A 17,188-nucleotide genomic window follows, 5' to 3' on the forward strand; every position below is an offset into this window, starting at 1 on the left:
AGAGTTTCTGGACATAGCATGCCACGTATATAACTTTGTAGTTTCCAAGGAAACAAGATCCTTAGTCCACTTTGCAGTCCATAACTGTTGACTCATTTATACACATCCCTGCTTTGCTCTGAAGCAAACACAGTTCCACTTAAATTTCACCCGAATTCTTCTCTTCCCCCGGATCCAATAAGTTGATCAGAGCTTCTCCTGTGGGATGTGGCCTTCCCTGCAATAGGTCAGTAACCCTGACTTTGATTTGTTCCTGGTAATTGGGTTAGGATGGGTGGGTGATGAATGCATGGATGGATACATAGATAAATACTGATAAAGCCAAAGCAATGGAGGAAACTGTTAACAATAGAGAAATCTGGGTAAATACTATTTGTATTTGTGCAGGTTATCTGTAAGCTAGAGATTACTTCCTAATAAAAAGGGTGTTGTTGTTTTTTTTCCTTCCTGTTTTTGGAGAAACTAAATTAGTATGGACCAGTATTTAGCAATTATTTTCCAGACCAAGGAAGGATTTTTATATTGTATTTTATATTGTAATTCAGTAGTACATAGTCAAGACACTCAAATTTTGAGAAATATTTCTTACCATTTTCTATGCATTCTGATACTTTCTATGCACTTATGTTTAAAAAAAAATGCTTCTTATCAATTTCCAATTATCCGTGGAGATTCAGCGGTATTTTTAAAAACTCTTGGACCGATCTGAGCACTGGTTACAGTCTAAGCCTCAGTGAATGTCAGACGGTGGCTTCGGGTTTTTCTTCCTTTTGATGTGGGACTACATTTCCCAAAACACCTTGGGGCGAGGCCCGGCGGGTGGGGAGAAGGGGGTGTCGGCTCTGATCCGAGACTGCCAAGCTCTGACCTTCTTGCGAAGGGCGTGGTCGTCCTGCTTTCTGGGAAATATAAGCGAGCCTCACGTGGGAGGAAAGGGCGGGGCTTTCGAGAGGATGGCATGGGGTTCCCGGTGGCTGCTGGGAAACGTGGTTCTGAGGAGAAGGCAGAGGGCCTGCCGCTCGGCCTCCTGGGATTTGTAGTCTTGGCAAACCGGTGACCGACCCGCTTCTTCTTCCACCGGTTGGGTCATCCCGGGCCGTGAGCCCTTCCTCCGCCACTTCCCCGGAATCTCTTCACGCATCGATCCCAGGCAGCTGCTGAGGCCTTCTCTACTCCGCGGCTCTGAGCTCTCAAACCGCAGGTGCTCCGCAGAGAGCCAGGGACGGGGCACTGGCAAACGCTGGCCCCTTGGCAGGCCTGGGAGGGCTTCTCCGCAGAGGTGGGCGGGGAGGGCAAGGTTCCCATAAACAGACCTGAGTCAGGAATCAGCCCAGAATGCAGCGTACAGGCGAGCTGATCTGATGCTTAAACAGTCCTTGCAAAATGCCCTCCACCTTTGACCTCTGTGTGGGCGCAAAAGACTACGTCCCTGGGCTTAGTATGACAGCGACGAGACAGTGGCACAGAGAGTAATGCACGGTGTGATGAGGAAAGCCCCAGACTCTGTGGGAGCCCAGGGGAGGCTCCTGACCTGGCCTGGGGAAGGCCGGGAAGAGAAGCGGAGATTGGATTCCTCTCAGGGTCCCCAACATGGCTCCACAGAGACATTTCCCTTCCTGCAAAGGGCTTCCCTGTGCCAGGGGATGCTGGGGGCACAGAGTTGGTCACACCCAGCTCTGACCAGCAAGACTCCCCGGTCTGGCCGATCAGGGCTTGGGTCAGAAGAGAACTCAGCGGTTACGGAAAATCACAAGGGGCACCTAACCCTGGGGGAAGGGGGAAGCAGGTTGTTCAGGGTGATACATTAGCCAGTTCTTCAAAGAACCTGTACATATGCAAAAACAGTGTCCAGAGAGAGGATGCAGAGGTGAAGGTGAGGTTCAAATTGCCATGTGAGAGTCAGATCTGATGTTACAAGGACGCCTTTGTGTTCAGCACTATTTTAGGAGGTAGATATTATTACCCCCCCCCCCCAAGTACAGATGGGGACACCGAGGCACAGCGAGGTTGTGTCTCCCTTTAGTTGCCTGGTAGGTAAGTACCCAAATAGGATTAGAACCTGAGATATATGGTTCCAGAATCCAGACAGGTAACCATTGATCTGTCCCACCCACTTACTTTCCAGAATGTTATGAGGTCTGTAATACTGGCCCCCTTCCAGGCAACAGCAGATACTCATCAATGTCTGCCTAATGTGCCCTCTGGTTGCCTATAAGACATCCTGCCACCCCTCCCCGACCCCAGTAAACAAGTTCACCGGGGTAAGAATCCTGAGCAACGTTTTTGGTCCTCTGATGGAAGCCTTCCTGACCAGGGCCTCCTTCCCCCAAGCTTGCTACCACCCTCCATTCTGTTACTCCTACAGGGGCTGTGGGGCTGAGAAATGACCGGGGTGGCTCATTCCTCCCACTGGTGGATCCAATGGTGACATTTTAGGCTGGTGGTACCACGGCTGAAGGAGAGGGAAGGGCAGAAGGACAAACAGCATCACAGTTCAGTTCCTGGGCTCCATGATGACGTTGGGGTCAGGACCATGTTGCCAGTGTTGGGGGAAAGACACTGGGGGGCTCCAAAACAAGGGCTCTGCCTTCAAAGAGTGCTGTCCTCAATGCCAATGCCCAAGCTGGCCCACTCCCGAGTGTTCTGACTCCCGGAACAAAGGTATGAAAAGGGGGGGGAGGGGGGCGCAAAGGGACCACGTGATGCACATTCAACCATTTTTCAAATGCTCACTTTCCTGGGCTCACCTGAACTTCCCAAGGGCTAATACAAGGTAGAGATGATTGTACCCATGTTCAATGGGTGAGGAAACTGAGGCTCAGAGAGAAGAGACTGGCTTATGGCCACATAGGCAGGGAGTAGGCAAGGAAAAATTGGGAGGGAGCCTCAGTTTCCAGGCTGCATAGGTTCCTAAGTTTGCCTCTAAACACTTGCCCCTGGGGCTGGGGGAAGGGGCAGGGAGTGGGGCAGGGCCTGACAGTACAGGATGCTAAGGAACCTTCCATCTGGTGGAACAAGTTTGAGATACACTATTGAAACAAAATTAAATGGGCTCTTTCCTGCAGGACTCATCAGAACCTTTAGCTCCTTTGTATTTCCCAGCTCTCTTTGACCACGGCCAAGGCCAAGGCCTGGACAATGATTGACAGGCCCTGTTGTCCCAAAGGCTGTGAGTGGGACCCGATGGGGGTGGAGGCATCAGCTCCGTGTGCAGAAGCGGATGATGTGAGCACATATGTACATGTGTTCTCCATCATTCTGGTTCTGGGGATCAAATAATACCTGTAAAAACAGAACGGGACAGGCATCCAAAGGCCAGGGTCTTGCCCTGCCAAGCTTGCCCCTCGACGAGCTAAAGACCAAAAGTGCCTCCACTGCCCGCTCAAGTCAGATTCCACACGTTTTTATTGGCGCCGGACTTAGCCTGGTGCCCGCCGCTCCCCCAAAAAGACACAGGAAAGTCAGGGCTCTCGGCCCCGCGGAAGGCCCCCCCGGGATCGCCCAGCCAGGGGGAACACGCTTCCATCCACGGGCAGGGAGAGAGGGAGGGAAGGGCGTTCTAGAAGGATGAACGGCCCAGCCAAAGGGCGAGTGGTGGGATGGACCGGAGAGGCGAGGACCGGCCCCGCTAGAAGGGGTACTCGCAGACGTAGTAGAGGCGGCGTTCGCAGTCGTGGTCCCACCAGGAGCCGTCATCCGAGGCCTGCGCCACGCAGTTCTCGAGCGTGCCGCCGTTGGGCTGGTTGGGGCTGAGCGGGTGCGGCGCGGTGCTGGGCCCGGCGCCGGGCTCCGGACTGGGCGCGCGGTGCCAGGCGAAGAAGGACACGCGCTGGCCGTTCTCGAAGAGGTAGAGTCCCTCGGCGCGCCGGTCGTGCACGCCCAGCCACACCGGCCAGTTGTAGGGAGCAAGCGTCGCGCGCAAGTAGCGGGTGAGCGCTTCCATCTGCTGGCGATCTGCCGGCTGTGCTAGGCTCCCGCCCCGCGCCGCGCAGCGCGCCTGCGCCGCCGCCTGCGCCTCGAAGTCGCGCGAGAGCAGGAAGCACTTGTGGCCGAGGCGCAGCCCCTTTAGGCAGCCTGAGGGGGGAACGGGGCGGGGTCAGGGGCTCCGGAGGCGGGGAGAAGGCGGGGTTAGAGCCTCGGGGGCCGGGCCGGGAGGAGGCGGGGTCAGAACCGCGGGGAGTAAGGAGGCGGAGAGTTAGGACGGCTCGGGGTGGGGCCAGACTCTTGGAATCTGTCTGTAGGGGGCGTGGCGCGGCCCGAGACGGGTACGCTTCACCGCGCGGTAAGGAGCGTACCTCCCCCTCTGCGCGCCAGCTCTCCGCATTCGCTCTCCCCGCTACTCTAAGCTCCGCAGAAGCCAACAAGTGACCTCCAAGTCTCTAGGAACCCGCTCGCCCCGGATACCTTAGGTCCTCACGTCTCCTCAGACGTTTCCGGGCCCCCTCCTCCCACCAGTCCTCCACTTGACCCGCATCGTCCCACTTTCCCCGCCCCGCACGGTGCGGACTCACCCTCTAAGCGGCCATGCTCGCGCTCCGCGCGGCTCTGCGCCTCCTGCAGGGCTTGCACGGCGTCGCGGGTGTCGCCCGCCGCCTCCCGCAGCTGCCGCAGCCCCCTAGTCAACTCGACCATGCGGGTGTCCAACGCGTGCAGACGGACGTGCAGCTGGTGCAGGCCTGCGTCCAGGCCGGCCAGGCGGCCCACTGCGGACAGACAGGGCACACGCTGGGCGGGGCCCGAGGGGCGGAGCTGAGGGACCAAAGGACCAGGGGGAACTAGGGCTTCAGGGGACAGAGTTGGGGTAGGGGGTACTCGGGATTCCTGGAATGTAGGGGCCGGTGGGCCTGGGCTCTTGGGAGGCAAGGCTGGACACCCGGAACTCCCAGGGACGTGGGGGGACGGGCACCGGCGGGGTGGTGGGCAATTGAAAGGTGCCGGGCCTTGAAAGGACCGTTCATTTTTGAGAAAATGACCACGGAGGCCTGGGGGCAGGATGGAGCTAATGATTACTCACGGATATACGTGACGGTGTCCTCAGGGGTGGGAGAGGGGCTAGGGCCTGTGGTGGGGTTTGTCGTTGTTTCCTCCTCCTCCTCCTCCCCCTGACCGTCCTCCTCGGTGCCCCAGGTCCCTTTGCCTTCTGGGGTTCCCTCAGGATTTTCGTCCCCCCTCCCAGCGGGCAGCCCCAGGGCCTCCTGCAAATGCTGAGGCAGGGGAGGGATGGTTACCAGCCCAGCTCTATTCTCACTGCCCACACACTCCAGCCACCCCTTTGCAGCAGTAAACTGGCTCTCTGCCCCTGAGTCCCTTGTCTGAACCCATCATCCCCATCCTTTGAGCCTGCCCCATCTCTCTCCCTGGCCCATTTCCCTAACCCTGGAATACACTCCCTCCCACACCCACAGTTCCCCAGCAGAGTCCTAAGCAACTCACCTTCAGCATCAGGGCCTCCCTCTCCCGCTCCTCCTCCTGGGCGCCTCCCCAGCCCCCCTCCCACTCCCTGTCTGCTCCCCGAGCCCCATGGCTGATGCCCAGGAGCTGAGGGACCACCAGGGCCCCGAGCAGCCAGGCTGCCTGCATCAGGCTGGGCTCCGCAGCACCCAAGGCCGCAAAGGGTTGTCTCTGGGGAGGGGGGATGTCTCTTGGGACTGGAGTGTGTGCAGATCACTAGTCCCTGGTCCCTCTCCCAGCTCTTGTCTCTGTCAGCCCGCCCGTCTGTTCTTCTGTCCGTTGGTCTCTGCTCCTCTGTGTGTGTCTCTCCCCGCCTCTCTTGGCTCCCCCGAGGCCCTGCCTCTGTGGCCGGAAACCTCCAACGTTCCAAAGCCTGGATCCCGCCTTGGGTCTCTCCACATACCCCCCTCTTCCCACTTTCCAGAGCTCACTTCCGCCCTGCTCTTTCCTTCCACCATGGCCAAAAGCTCAGATGGCCAGAAGAGAATAGAGCCGGCTCTCCAAGGGATCCTGGGGACACAGCCTCTGCCGAGGAACTCCCTCAGGGGGTTGTTGGGGCTTGGCCCTGCTCCCCACTCCTCCCCCTGGCCACTCCTTGGGAGCAAGGAGACTGCAGGGTCTCCATAAGGTTTTTATTACTCTGTGGCCACCATTGCCCACACACTCTGCCAGAGGAGGCTTTCCCACAGTTCTCAGGCTCTAGGGCGCCTCCTGCCCTCAGATCTCCCATTCTGGCCGGGAGCCCTTGCCCCAACCTGAAAATGAGTGTGTGTGCCTGTCTGCGGGGACACAGGTGAAGAGCGTGCATGTAGGCTGTGTATGCAACTCTAGTGGGTGGGGCTTTGGGATTCGTTTGCTGTACTTTCCTGGAAGCGTCCTGCAGGCCAGGCCCGGGGTGGGGCGATGCTGGGGACTCCAGCTGCTCCCAGACCTTCCCACAAGGTGGGGGGTTGGCGCAGAAGGGAGGCGGAAGGGTGGGGGTGGGGGTGGTGAAGGAAGCTTTCTCCAGGAGGTGGAGTAGACAGACGCAGGCTGGGCGCTGGAGCTCTGAGCATTCAGCCCAGTGCCTCTTCTCCCGCCTGGACCACTGCAGTGGCCTCCTCCTGACTCTCCACCTCCCTTTTCCCGAGCCCCTCCAATCCACGCCGCTTGCCGCAGCCAGAGCCATGCTTCCAAACCGTAAATCAGATCACGTCACTCCCCACTCCCCTGCTCCCCCAGCTTCCCATCATATGCAGGAGGGAAGCCAAACCCGGTCCTCAGCAAGAGCCTGGCCTGCCCAGCCTTGTGTGTGTGTGTGTGTGGGGGGGGGGGGTGCTGGGAAGGATGGGCCCTTTACACCTCTGTAAGCTCATCACCGCCACTCCCCCTGGACCCCCTAGGGGATCCAGCCACACTGGCCTCTTCACTATCTCCTGAATGCCAAGCTCCTTCCTCCCTCAGAGCTTTTACACTGGCCTTTTCCTTCTAGACGCTCTCATGTTCTCTCCCAGCTCCTTCTCCCTGCTGAGGTCTCAGCTCATCTGAGGCCTTCCCTGACTATCCTATCTAAAGAAGCTGCACTTCCACAAATTAACACCCCATTTTTTATCTTCTTGGTATAATCAAGACCATCTCCTGTTGTTTGTTTTCTTGTCTGTTGCCTGTCTCCTGCCAACAAAGGCAGTGTAGGTACGTATTCATTGCTGTATCCCTGGAGATAGCACATAGTAGGTGCTCAATCAGTCTGCTTAGCGAGGACAGAAACAGCCATTCCTGGCAGGGTAGCGGGTTAGCCAGAAGACTGAAGGCTTGACCACTGTGTTTTGGGGGCACCCCGAGTTCCCTGAGGCAGGTGCACGGGGGCACTGAGGGGTGATAGCCAGGGTGGTGATGAGGGCAGTGGGAGAGAAGCTGGAGAGGCACGGGAAACAGGAGGCCATGCCGTGCCCACTCTGTGCCAGACCAGTGAGTCATTCAGGGCTTTCCCAGCCTGGGCCTGGCTTGTTGTGCCAGCGAGAATGTGGAGCTCACCAGCCAGGGATGGCAGGGCCCGCTCTTCAAGGGAGGAAACTGAGTCTCCGAGAAGGGATGGGGCAACCTGCTGGAGGTCACCAGCATGGCAGCTGCTAGCTAAGGCTTCTGGCTCTACGCCAGGGCCGGGCATCTGCCCTCAGCTGCTGGGAGCCCCAGGAGGGGCCTGGGAAATCCAAGAAATCCAAGAAAGCAGAGGGCAATGTGACATCGGGCAGGCTGCTCACCACCTCAGAGCCTGGGCCTCTCGGGTGCCCATTAGGGGCCTGGGGAACCCTCACTAGCAGCTAAAGGCCTCGAGAGATAATGCACGAGCCAGGAAAGGCCTTGTAAACCGTAGAGGGGTACACAGCCTCTCTCGCTGCTGCTGCCAACATGGGCAGCTGTTCTCTCCCTGGGCCCAGATGCTCACCACCTGGGCTGGTGGGTATGCATCCAGAGCGGGGCCTCCTGGGGCTGGGCTGGCTCCTACCCTGGTACCCTGGAGCCCACAGCTGGAGGTGCATCCAGAGGCTTCTTAGAACCACCCTCTGCAGGTGTCTGAGCCCCAGCTGGCAGCCCTGGCGGAGCTGGAAGAAGGGTGGGAGCCTGGGCTATGGGGACACTCTCACCCTAAGGGACCTGCCCTGTGTCTGTGGTATGTCCCAGGCACCAGAGACCTGAGCGGCAAGGAGACTTTGGGCATGTCTGTGTATAATGAAGGCGAATACACAACCGTGGCGTGCCTAGTGGTGAACAACAGTGGCATAAAGACCGAACCAGCCTACCTGTCCCTGATCCTTGCTGCCACCTCTTTGTAGCTGGGTGACCTTGGGCGCCAAGCGACTTTGCCTCTCTGTGCCCCAGTTTCCCCCTCTGAGAACGGGGATGGTCCAAGTGCATAGCCCATAGGATTGGTGTGAGAAGTGGATGAGTAAATCCAGAGCAGAGACTAGCACACAGGAAGTGCTCAAGAAACGTCAGCAATAACTATGGAGGGGAGGCAGGGCCCGGTGTTGTGCATCCAAATGGGTGTGTGCACACCTGTGTGATGAATTCGGAGGTGGGTGGGTGTGGTGGAGCCGCAGGCACACGTGGTTGTGCGTCTCCGTTTCTGGGTTTCGTGTGAGCTGGAGATCTGAGCATGCACACCCGGGTGCGTGCCCTTGTTGGGGGAGGGGTGGGTAAATGCTGTGCAGCACGTATGCTCTGGCATGCGCGTGTGACACGTACGTGTTGTAGTGCAGTGTGTTTGTGGTGATGTACCCACAGGGAGGTTAGGTCATGCACGCCCGGGACAGTGTGTGCATGGGTAACGTCTGCACGTGCAGGGCCAGCTAGTGACTCTATGCACCTGTGCCTTGGGGGAAGATGTTTGTGTGTGTGCGTGTGTGCGTGTGTGTGTGTGTGTGTGTGTGTGTTTGGAGGGACAGGACGGCAGTCTATAGCTCTCACCATCCAATTTGGAGGAGCAGAGTCTAGCAACAAATATTTATCGCGTCCTACTGTGTGTAGAGGGGGTGGGAGACGCTCTGGGAAGGGGCGGTCCTGGGGTGTGTGTGTGAAGCGAACCCTTAGGGGGGCGGGGCCGCAAGGTCCGGGTAGGGGGGCAAGCAGGGGTAGAGCCGGCTTGGGCTAGCTGGTGGCGACGGGGAGTGGTGGGGGAGGGCAGGGGGAGGGGGTGGAGCCGGCGAGGGGGGGGGGATGGGCGAGGTTTGGGGGCGCGGGGAGGGGCGATGTCTCCTCCACCGGCTCCGGAGGGAGGGGAGAGGGCGGAGGGAGGGGAGGGAAGGAGAGAGGGAGGGAGAGAGAGAGACAGGGTGAGGGAGAGACGGTGAGAGCGAGAGAGCGAGAAGGGAGGCAGAGGAGGCGCGGAGCGGGCGGCGGCGGCGGCGGCCTGAGGAAGAGGAGGAGGAAGAACAGGAGGAGACGCGGCGCCCGGAGCCGGCCGGACCGAGCCGGGGGCGGGCTAGCTCCGAGGGGCGCGGCGGCCGCGGCAGAAGGGGGGGCGCTCTGCGGATGGCCAGGCCCGGCCCGCGGGGGGGGTGAGGTCCTCGGCCCCCCCGCCCTCCCCCCCGGCCCCCGCCCGCCCCCTCCCCGGCCCGCTCGCCCTCCGGGGCGGTGGGGCATGGCCTGAGGGTCCCCCGTCTCCGGGGGGGTGGGGGGGTGGGGGGAGGGGGGAGGGGCCGCGGGCGCCGCCGACCGGGACTCAGCAGCCCCGCCAGGCAGGTAAGGGGGTCGAGAACCCGGGGTTTGGGGGGAGCTGCGGGGCCGGGGCCGGGGCTGCGGAAGGGGGCGGGGGCGCCCCGGACGTCCTTGGCCGGGCGCCGGGCTCCGGGCCGGGGTGTGCGGTGAGGGGTGGGGGTAAGGTGGGGAGCGTTGCCCCGGGAGACGCCAAATTGGGTTACGCCCAGGTCCCCGGTGCCCCGTCCCAGATAGCAGACTTAGGAGGATGCGCCCCCCAGCCCCCGCCAGCAGACCCCCCCCCCCCCCCAGCCCCAGCCCAAACCCGCTTCCCCGCGCTCCCAGGCCAAGGGCTCGGCCACCTCCTGGCCCTGCCCGGCCACTCCCCCGCCTCGCCCACCCCGGCCTACCGGGGCCCCTAGACCCCTTCCGTAGACCCACCGCACGAGGCCCCTCCCCCAGGTCACCCTGGTCCCCCGCCCCTCCGTCGAGGGTCTGGGCCTTGGCCTCCTCCGCCCCCTTCGACCCCCTCTAGCTCGGGCTTCACCTTCTAGGCTCCTCCGATCCCTTCCCACCCCCTTCGCAAGCTCCCCCCCCCCCCATCCCCACCCGTCTCCGCTCCCTTCTCCACCGGCCGGCGCGCCCCCTCGGCTCCCGCCTCCGAGTCCCGCGCCCGGGTGCCCCCGCCCCCTCTCCCCGGCCCAGGGCTCTCCCCCACCAGTTTCTCGGCCCCAGCCCCGGCTCCGTTCCCCGCCTTTCCCCGCCTCTCTCCGCCTCCATTCATTCTCCCGGGCCCCGCTCTCGGCCACGCCAGCCGCCCTCTGTCCCCCCGCACCCTCCAGGGCACCCCCTCTCTCCCCTTCTCCACCCCCCCCACCCCCCCACCCCACCCCCCCCGCCGATTCCTCAGCCCGTCTCAGTACCAGCTGCGTGCCAGCTATTCTTAGCCGCGGAGCGTTTGATTCATGCCGCCCCGGCGGAGTGTGCCCGCTCCCTCCCTCGGGCCTGAGGGGGAGGGGCCAGAGCCGGTCTGGGGGGTTGGGGGCAGCCGCACGGCGGGGGTGGGGGGGGGGGTTGGCCGGGGCCAGCTTTGCTTTCATCCCACTGGCCACCCCATTAGTGCCCGGTTGAAGCCGGGGTCAGCCAGGGTCAGCCGAGGGGGAGTGGCATTGGGCTCCAGGCCCGGAGGTGGGAGGTGGAGTCCGGCGGGTAGGAGACCAGGCAGGGAGGGGGGGCTCCGCAAGGCCAAGGTGGGGCAGTTCCGCTGGGTACCTGGAGAGGGAGGGGGCTTCGCAGCCGGGCCACGCATGGGGGAGGGGTCGGCCGGCTGGTGGTTAGGCTGCTCGCTCACCCACAGCTCTTGGAACTGTCCTCCCCGAACACTCATTTTGTCTTCCCGCCCCCAGCCCCCCCAGCCCATCCCCACTCCCCCAAAGTCAGCAGTACCCTCCACTGCTTCCCATCTCCATGGCAACGGTGCAGGAGCTGGGCCTGGTGTGGGGGGGAGGGACCAGACCAGACATTCTGGTTTCCGGTGCTGGGGTGGGAGACAGGGAGATGAGGGAGGCGGACCCCATTTGGAACCCAGGCTTCTAAGGCCACCTCAGGAGAGAACAGTGGGGATCTGGAGATGACCTCCCACCCCAGTCCCCCAGACCGGCACCCCACTTCTTAGCCTCCCTCCCAGCCCCCCCCCCCTCCAGTCTCCCTCAGAGTGGATCCACCTGTACTGGGCAATGTCCAGCCACCTGTCCTGTAGTGCCAGTCCTCAAATATGCCCACAGGTTATCCGCAGCCACCCTAGGCTGACCCAGGCCACCGCACTACGGTCTCCAGACAGCCCTCCCAGGCCAGTCTCCGCACCCACCCACCCCCGTCTCGAGATGCCCCCAACAACCTGCCTAGGCCACCCCTCGTGGCTCCCTTGGGGGCACGCCACGAATGATACTCTGCCCCATGACACCCCCATCTTAGCACCCCTGCTCCCCTGGGACACCGATTCCCAGCAGTCCCCTGCACACGCTGTCAGCCACACTTCGGTGAAGTCACCGGTTCCACCCGCTGCCGGGCACCACTCCCAAGCAACACGCGGCTCCCACTTCTGCCGCCCCAGGCTCTCGGCACCTCCGTCCCCCCATTACTACATCTCAGCCTCTCCCCAGCCCCCTCCGCCAGCTGGCCAGGAGGAGGAGGAGGACGGGAGGGCCTCGGGTGAGGGGCCAGGCTGGGGCCAGGAGGGTAGGATGCCGGTGGGTCGTCCACCTGTCTGTCCTCAGCTAATTTTAGCTGCATTTTCCGTGGCCTGCCAAAGTGGGCCAGTAGCTCCCGCGGTGATTCTGCGGTTTCTGGGACACTGCCATGCTGGGTCAGCGGCAAAGTGGGGCGCAGGAGGGGTGGGGGGCTGCGAGCAGGGCCAAGGGCAGGGAAGGAGACGCGCTTGAAGCATGGCAGCGATGGGCGTGTGTGTGAGGAGAGGCAGCTGGAGTATCTGGGGGTGTGTCCAGCCTCCTTCCTGCCGACCTGGGGCATGTGGGGCGGCTGCCCTAGACCACTTGTCCGTGAGGGTGCCTGTGGCCTCCGAGGGGTCCCGGGTCCCTCATCTGACAGCCACCCTTGGCCCCGGCAGCCGCCTGTGATGCTGCTGTCCCCTGTCGCCCCGTGGCCCCACGATGACCCACAGCCCCGCGTCAAGCGAGGACGAGGAACGCCACAGTGCCAGCGAGTGTCCCGAGGGGGGCTCAGAGTCCGACAGCTCCCCAGACGGGCCCAGCAGAGGCCCCCGGGGGACCCGGGGCCAGGGCAGCGGGGCACCTGGTAGTCTGGCCTCCACCCGAGGCCTCCAGGGCCGCTCCATGTCTGTCCCGGACGACGCCCACTTCAGCATGATGGTCTTCAGGATTGGCATCCCGGACCTGCACCAGACAGTGAGTGACTGACTGCCTGCTGGCCGGCGGGGGACAGGGCCCCAAGCCCACACGACGAGGCTGCCGGTGCTGGGTGTCCTCCCACTTGGGCCCCATCTCCAGGTCCCCGACATGCTTCCCCCAGCTGCCCCTCCTGTCCCCAGAATCACCCCCAGGCCCTTTCCAAGCCACCTCAGGCTCTTCCCTGTCACCTCCTCAACCAGAAATGTCTCCGCTTCAACCCTGATGCCACCATCTGGACAGCCAAGCAACAGGTGCTCTGCGCCCTGAGCGAGAGCCTGCAGGATGTGCTCAACTACGGTCTGTTCCAGCCGGCCACCTCCGGCCGCGATGCCAACTTTCTGGAGGAGGAGCGGCTGCTTCGAGAGTACCCCCAGTCTTTTGAGAAGGGGGTGCCCTACCTGGAGGTGAGGCCCACAGCCTTACCAGCCTGGCCACAGGGGAGAGAAGGCATGCCCCGTTTTTCTCCCAGTCAGGCCCTGGCAAGGGGAAACCCGGTGGGCTCTTCCAGATCCCTTAAGCATTAGAGTCAGAGAGGCCTGGGTTCAAATGACGATCCGTTCTGCCTCTGACCAACAGAGTGGCCTTGGGCAAGTCACTTGCCTGCCCCAGACTCCTCCTCGCCTTTCAAAGTGGGAAAGGATTCACAGTTACAGTAGGTGTTCTAGAACATTCTGTGTGGGGTCCAGGCTCCCTACTCCTTCACGTTAGGGGTTGCGGTCCACATACTCCACAGCAGCCCCGCACTCCTCTGCCTGCCCAGCCAAGGCTCCAGGGCCTTTTCCACCTTGACCCTGAGCTGACCACCTCCCCCTCCGTCCCCCGCCCCCCCCCCCCCCGCCCGCCGGCCCCGGCTCAGAAGGAGCCCAGCCTCCTCCCCAGGCCCCTGATTCTGAGTCTCTGTGTCTCTCCCCCCATACACCCCTGGCCACAGTTCCGATACAAGACCCGGGTTTACAAACAGACCAACCTGGATGAGAAGCAGCTGGCTAAATTGCACACGAAGGTGAGAGAACCCTACCCCACAGCAGCGCCCCCCCGCAGAGACCTGGAGCCTTTCCCGCTGTCTCTCTCACCTCTGTCCAACAGCCCTCCAACACTCCCTGATCCCCTTCTGTTCCTCTGCCAGGGTCCCCCAGTAACTTGAGATGCCGTGTGGCGTTGGGGACGGCCCCAGATGCCAACCGTGTTATCCCCTCTCTGGCCTGCATTCCCCCCGCCCAGGCCCCTGGCTCCCGCTTCCTTCATCCTGAGATGCTCCCTTCTCGTCTTCTGGGTCCCCCGTATCCACGCACGCAGGGCGCCTGCCTGCCCCCCACCCTCTGGCCTGAACCCTGACACCCAGGGTCCCTGTGCCTCAGTGCTGTTTCATACACAGCCCACGGCTCCCCCAATTCCGTAGCCTAAACCTCTCCCAGATCCGGGGATGTCCCCCGCCCCCAGCCACATCTGGCTATCTTGCCCTCCAGGACTCTGACCACATGTCCCCTGTGCCTCCCCCGGTCCCCTAAGAACTGGGAGGAAGCGGGGCGGGGGGAGCTGCTTTAGTCCGAGGTGAAGTGAAGGATTCTTGATGCTTGGGAAAAAAGCCTCCCTGTCCCCTCCTCCCCCCCCACCCCTCCCCCACCACGCATTTGTCTCTGTCGCCCCCCAAATATTCCATCCCTCCAGACCTGCGCCATCCACTCCCGGAGCCACCGGCCATACACGGCTCCCGAACACACGCGGTGTCGCAGGCCCAAACTGAGCCTCGCTGCGAGTGTGAAATGCACACCGGATTTCGAAGACTCAGTTCCCCCCCAAAAACGTAAAACGTCTCGTTAAAACACTGCCTATGGATTACCTGTCGATACGGTACTATTGCGGATGTGTTAGGTTAAAGACATACGTCGTCAAAACGAATTTCCGTGCGACCAACGGTGCCCCTTGCTTTTTTTTTTTTTTTTAAAGGTGGCTACTAGAGACTTTTCAGTGCCACACGCGGCTCGCTGTGTATTTCCACTGGACAGCGCTGCTCAAGACCCCAGCTTTTCTCCCCTTGCTCCCTGACTGGCCTGTCTTCTCTCTCTTGTCCATGGCTCAGACGGGGTTGAAGAAGTTCCTGGAATACGTGCAGCTCGGGACGTCTGACAAGGTGGCAAGGCTGCTGGACAAGGGGCTGGACCCCAATTATCACGACTCGGATTCGGGAGGTAAGGAGGAGAACCAGGGGCTTTGGAAGAGGTGGGGAGCCGAGAAACGAGGCATAAGGGCTGCGCGTGACTGGCCTTTTCTGCCCCTCAGAGACCCCCCTGACGCTGGCAGCCCAGACCGAAGGCTCCGTAGAGGTGATTCGAACCCTGTGCCTGGGAGGGGCCCACATCGACTTCCGGGCCCGGGATGGCATGACCGCGCTGCACAAGGCCGCGTGTGCCCGTCACTGCCTGGCTCTCACGGTGAGGTGCCAGACCCCGGGGACCCGCCCCCAGACTCGGTGTCTCCCCCAGTACGCTGAAGCCAGTGAGCTAATTGCCCCAGACCCGCCCCTTCCTCCCCTTCATCTGCCTTGACCCCACGAAGCCACCTGACCTCCACTTTGCTTCTCATCCCGCCTCCTGGATGTCCCCTGCCGCGTCCCCGTCCCCGTGGGGATGCCACTTCTGCTCTTTCCTCAGACTCCTCTCCCTTTTCCATTTGTTCTTTCTCGAACCTCAGGTCTTTAGGTTTGTTAAAAATAGTCTCTCTTCGTGTTTCAAATACAAAGCCCCTTTCCACAGACTGACACACAGTTCCCCCCCCCGCCCCCACCCGTTGTCACTCCTCCAGTGGAACCCGAGACCCTCTGGTGACCCCCGGGGATGCCCACCCTACAGCTGCTTGTCACACGGACCTTTCCCCTGGAAGGGCCCCAGTAGATCATAATACCTATACTCTCCCGACACCCAGACCTTCTTGTACCCTCTGATCCAGCTCACCACCAGCCCTGCCTCAGTCTCCCCAAAGTGTAGACCCTCCTCTGCTCCTTAAAATACAGAGTGAGCTCCAGACACAGAACCCTCAACACACACCCTGCAAACACAGCCTCTCGCCCTGTTTTCCCAGACGCACCGTATACCCGCAAGATACATACATGGAGGGGGCTTACATGGTCTTATTTTAAGCTCCTCTCCCTCTCTCCTCCCCCACCCCACCGCCACCCGATGGCACGTGATTCCCTCTTCATACACAGGCCAGGATAGACCGCCCCCCGCAAAGACACATCACTGTTGAGAAACACCCTAACTCACAGATGCTCCAGTTTAATGGACCCTCCCTTCCCTTTTCCAGCTCTTTCTTGAAGCCCCTAAATGCGGACACCAGCCACAAAGATCTGGCTTTATGCCCCTGGAATTGACAAACCCTCTATATGTACCCCCAGTGCACTCCCTTCCCCCCAAGACAGCTCCTGCTCTCACCCCGCACCCCCGGCCTCCAGACCCGTGCTGTCCAACCCAGTAGCCACTAGCCACACGGGGGCCGTTCGGATTTCAATGACCTACAATGAGCTAGGGCGAACGTGTCTGTTCCCCGGGCGCCGTAGCACGCTCGAGCGCTCGGGAGCCCACATGGGGCCGTAGATCGCTTCCGTCACCGCAGAGGTTCTGGTGGACAGCGCGGCTGTGGGCTCTTCACAGGGCTGCTGCCAACACCTCCCTCTAAAGATGCTCAGCTCCACCGGCCGCTGTGCCCGGAGCTGTTACTCAAGTGAGACACCCCCCCCCCCCGCCCCCGCTGCCGCCCCAGCATGGCTGGCGCGGCTCACCTTGGTCCCAGCTAACCCTTTCTCCCAGGTCTCCCTCTGCGTCCCGCTCTCGGGGATCCTGATCCTAACAACACCTCCTGCTTAGCCAGGGGTCCTCCTGCGTCCAGACTCTGTTCTCTCAGGTGGCCCCCCAACCATCCGGCTGCTGTGATGCACTGAGGCACCAGACTCCTTCAGTGGCTCATCCAAAGCCAGCCTCGGCGGGGGGGGGAGTGGGGGGGGAGGGTTGGGCAGGACGTCAGAGTGGGAAGGTCCTCTGGAGGAGGCATCTTCCCAGCCCCTTCATTGTTCCCTTCGTGGGAGAGGCCCTGAGAGGGGAAGGGCCAGGCTCAAGGTCAGACAAGGGCATTCGTGCAGACTCCCAAACCACCTTGGCCAGTGTGGGTCACCCGTGACTCCCTGCCCGACTGGCCCTTCAGAACAAACCAGTACTGCTAATGTGACCATTTTCTGTCTGGTCTCTCTCTTCAGGCACTCCTGGACCTTGGGGGCTCCCCCAACTACAAGGACCGCCGAGGCCTGACCCCTCTGTTCCATACGGCTATGGTGGGGGGCGACCCCCGCTGCTGCGAGCTGCTCCTGTACAACAGGGCCCAGCTGGGCATAGCTGATGAGAACGGCTGGCAGGAGATTCACCAGGTGCTCCAGACTCGGCCAGGAGGGGTTCGCGGTGTGTGCATGGGGGGGGGCACCTGGGCCCTGATCGGGTCTGGTGCAAAGGGGATCCAGATGCTGGGGATCTAGATGCTGGGGTCCTCATAGAGTGTGGGGGTGGGAGTAGCATGGGCCCCAAAGAGAAAAAGGTGAGGGAGTCAGCACCAGGGCCCTAAGAGGGCATGGGCTCAGGATTGGACAT

At 61.6% G+C, this 17,188-nt stretch overlaps 2 protein-coding genes across 6 annotated transcripts in view; one reads left to right on the forward strand and one right to left on the reverse strand.

Moving 5' to 3' along the window:
* The first annotated feature begins 205 nt into the window (after nucleotides 1–205).
* Nucleotides 206–17,188, forward strand: part of SHANK1 (SH3 and multiple ankyrin repeat domains 1) — a 60,164-nt gene continuing 43,181 nt past the window's right edge. For 2 of the 5 annotated variants that reach the window (XM_058708289.1, XM_058708292.1), the window contains exons 1-7: nucleotides 9,259–9,672; nucleotides 12,254–12,551; nucleotides 12,755–12,958; nucleotides 13,486–13,557; nucleotides 14,635–14,743; nucleotides 14,835–14,986; nucleotides 16,804–16,971. In XM_058708289.1, coding sequence (XP_058564272.1) covers nucleotides 12,297–12,551; nucleotides 12,755–12,958; nucleotides 13,486–13,557; nucleotides 14,635–14,743; nucleotides 14,835–14,986; nucleotides 16,804–16,971 — 960 coding nt within the window. In that variant the 5' untranslated portion in view covers nucleotides 9,259–9,672; nucleotides 12,254–12,296. Of the gene's footprint in view, nucleotides 227–9,257; nucleotides 9,673–12,253; nucleotides 12,552–12,754; nucleotides 12,959–13,485; nucleotides 13,558–14,634; nucleotides 14,744–14,834; nucleotides 14,987–16,803; nucleotides 16,972–17,188 lie in introns of those variants that run through there. The other 3 variants (XM_058708290.1, XM_058708293.1, XM_058708291.1) reach the window with 3 other exon arrangements.
* On the reverse strand, nucleotides 3,388–5,792 carry CLEC11A (C-type lectin domain containing 11A). Its single transcript, XM_058708459.1, has 4 exons — nucleotides 5,434–5,792; nucleotides 5,015–5,204; nucleotides 4,512–4,703; nucleotides 3,388–4,074 (listed from the first exon to the last, which is right to left on the reverse strand). The coding sequence occupies exons 1-4, from the start codon at nucleotides 5,578–5,580 to the stop codon at nucleotides 3,629–3,631; spliced, it is 975 nt and encodes a 324-aa protein (XP_058564442.1). The 5' UTR covers nucleotides 5,581–5,792; the 3' UTR covers nucleotides 3,388–3,628.

Source organism: Neofelis nebulosa, chromosome 17 (genome assembly GCF_028018385.1).
Source record: "Neofelis nebulosa isolate mNeoNeb1 chromosome 17, mNeoNeb1.pri, whole genome shotgun sequence".
NCBI classification, from domain to species: Eukaryota; Metazoa; Chordata; class Mammalia; order Carnivora; family Felidae; genus Neofelis; species Neofelis nebulosa.

Excerpts from the sequence above, each read along its gene's own strand:
- CLEC11A (XM_058708459.1), bottom strand. The coding sequence starts at position 5,580 with ATGCAGGCAGCCTGGCTGCTCGGGGCCCTGGTGGTCCCTCAGCTCCTG. Across the intron at positions 5,205-5,433 it reads GGGAGGCCCTGATGCTGAAG|CATTTGCAGGAGGCCCTGGG; the intron begins GTGAGTTGCTTA and ends CCCCTGCCTCAG. Across the intron at positions 4,075-4,511 it reads CGAGCATGGCCGCTTAGAGG|GCTGCCTAAAGGGGCTGCGC; the intron begins GTGAGTCCGCAC and ends TTCCCCCCTCAG.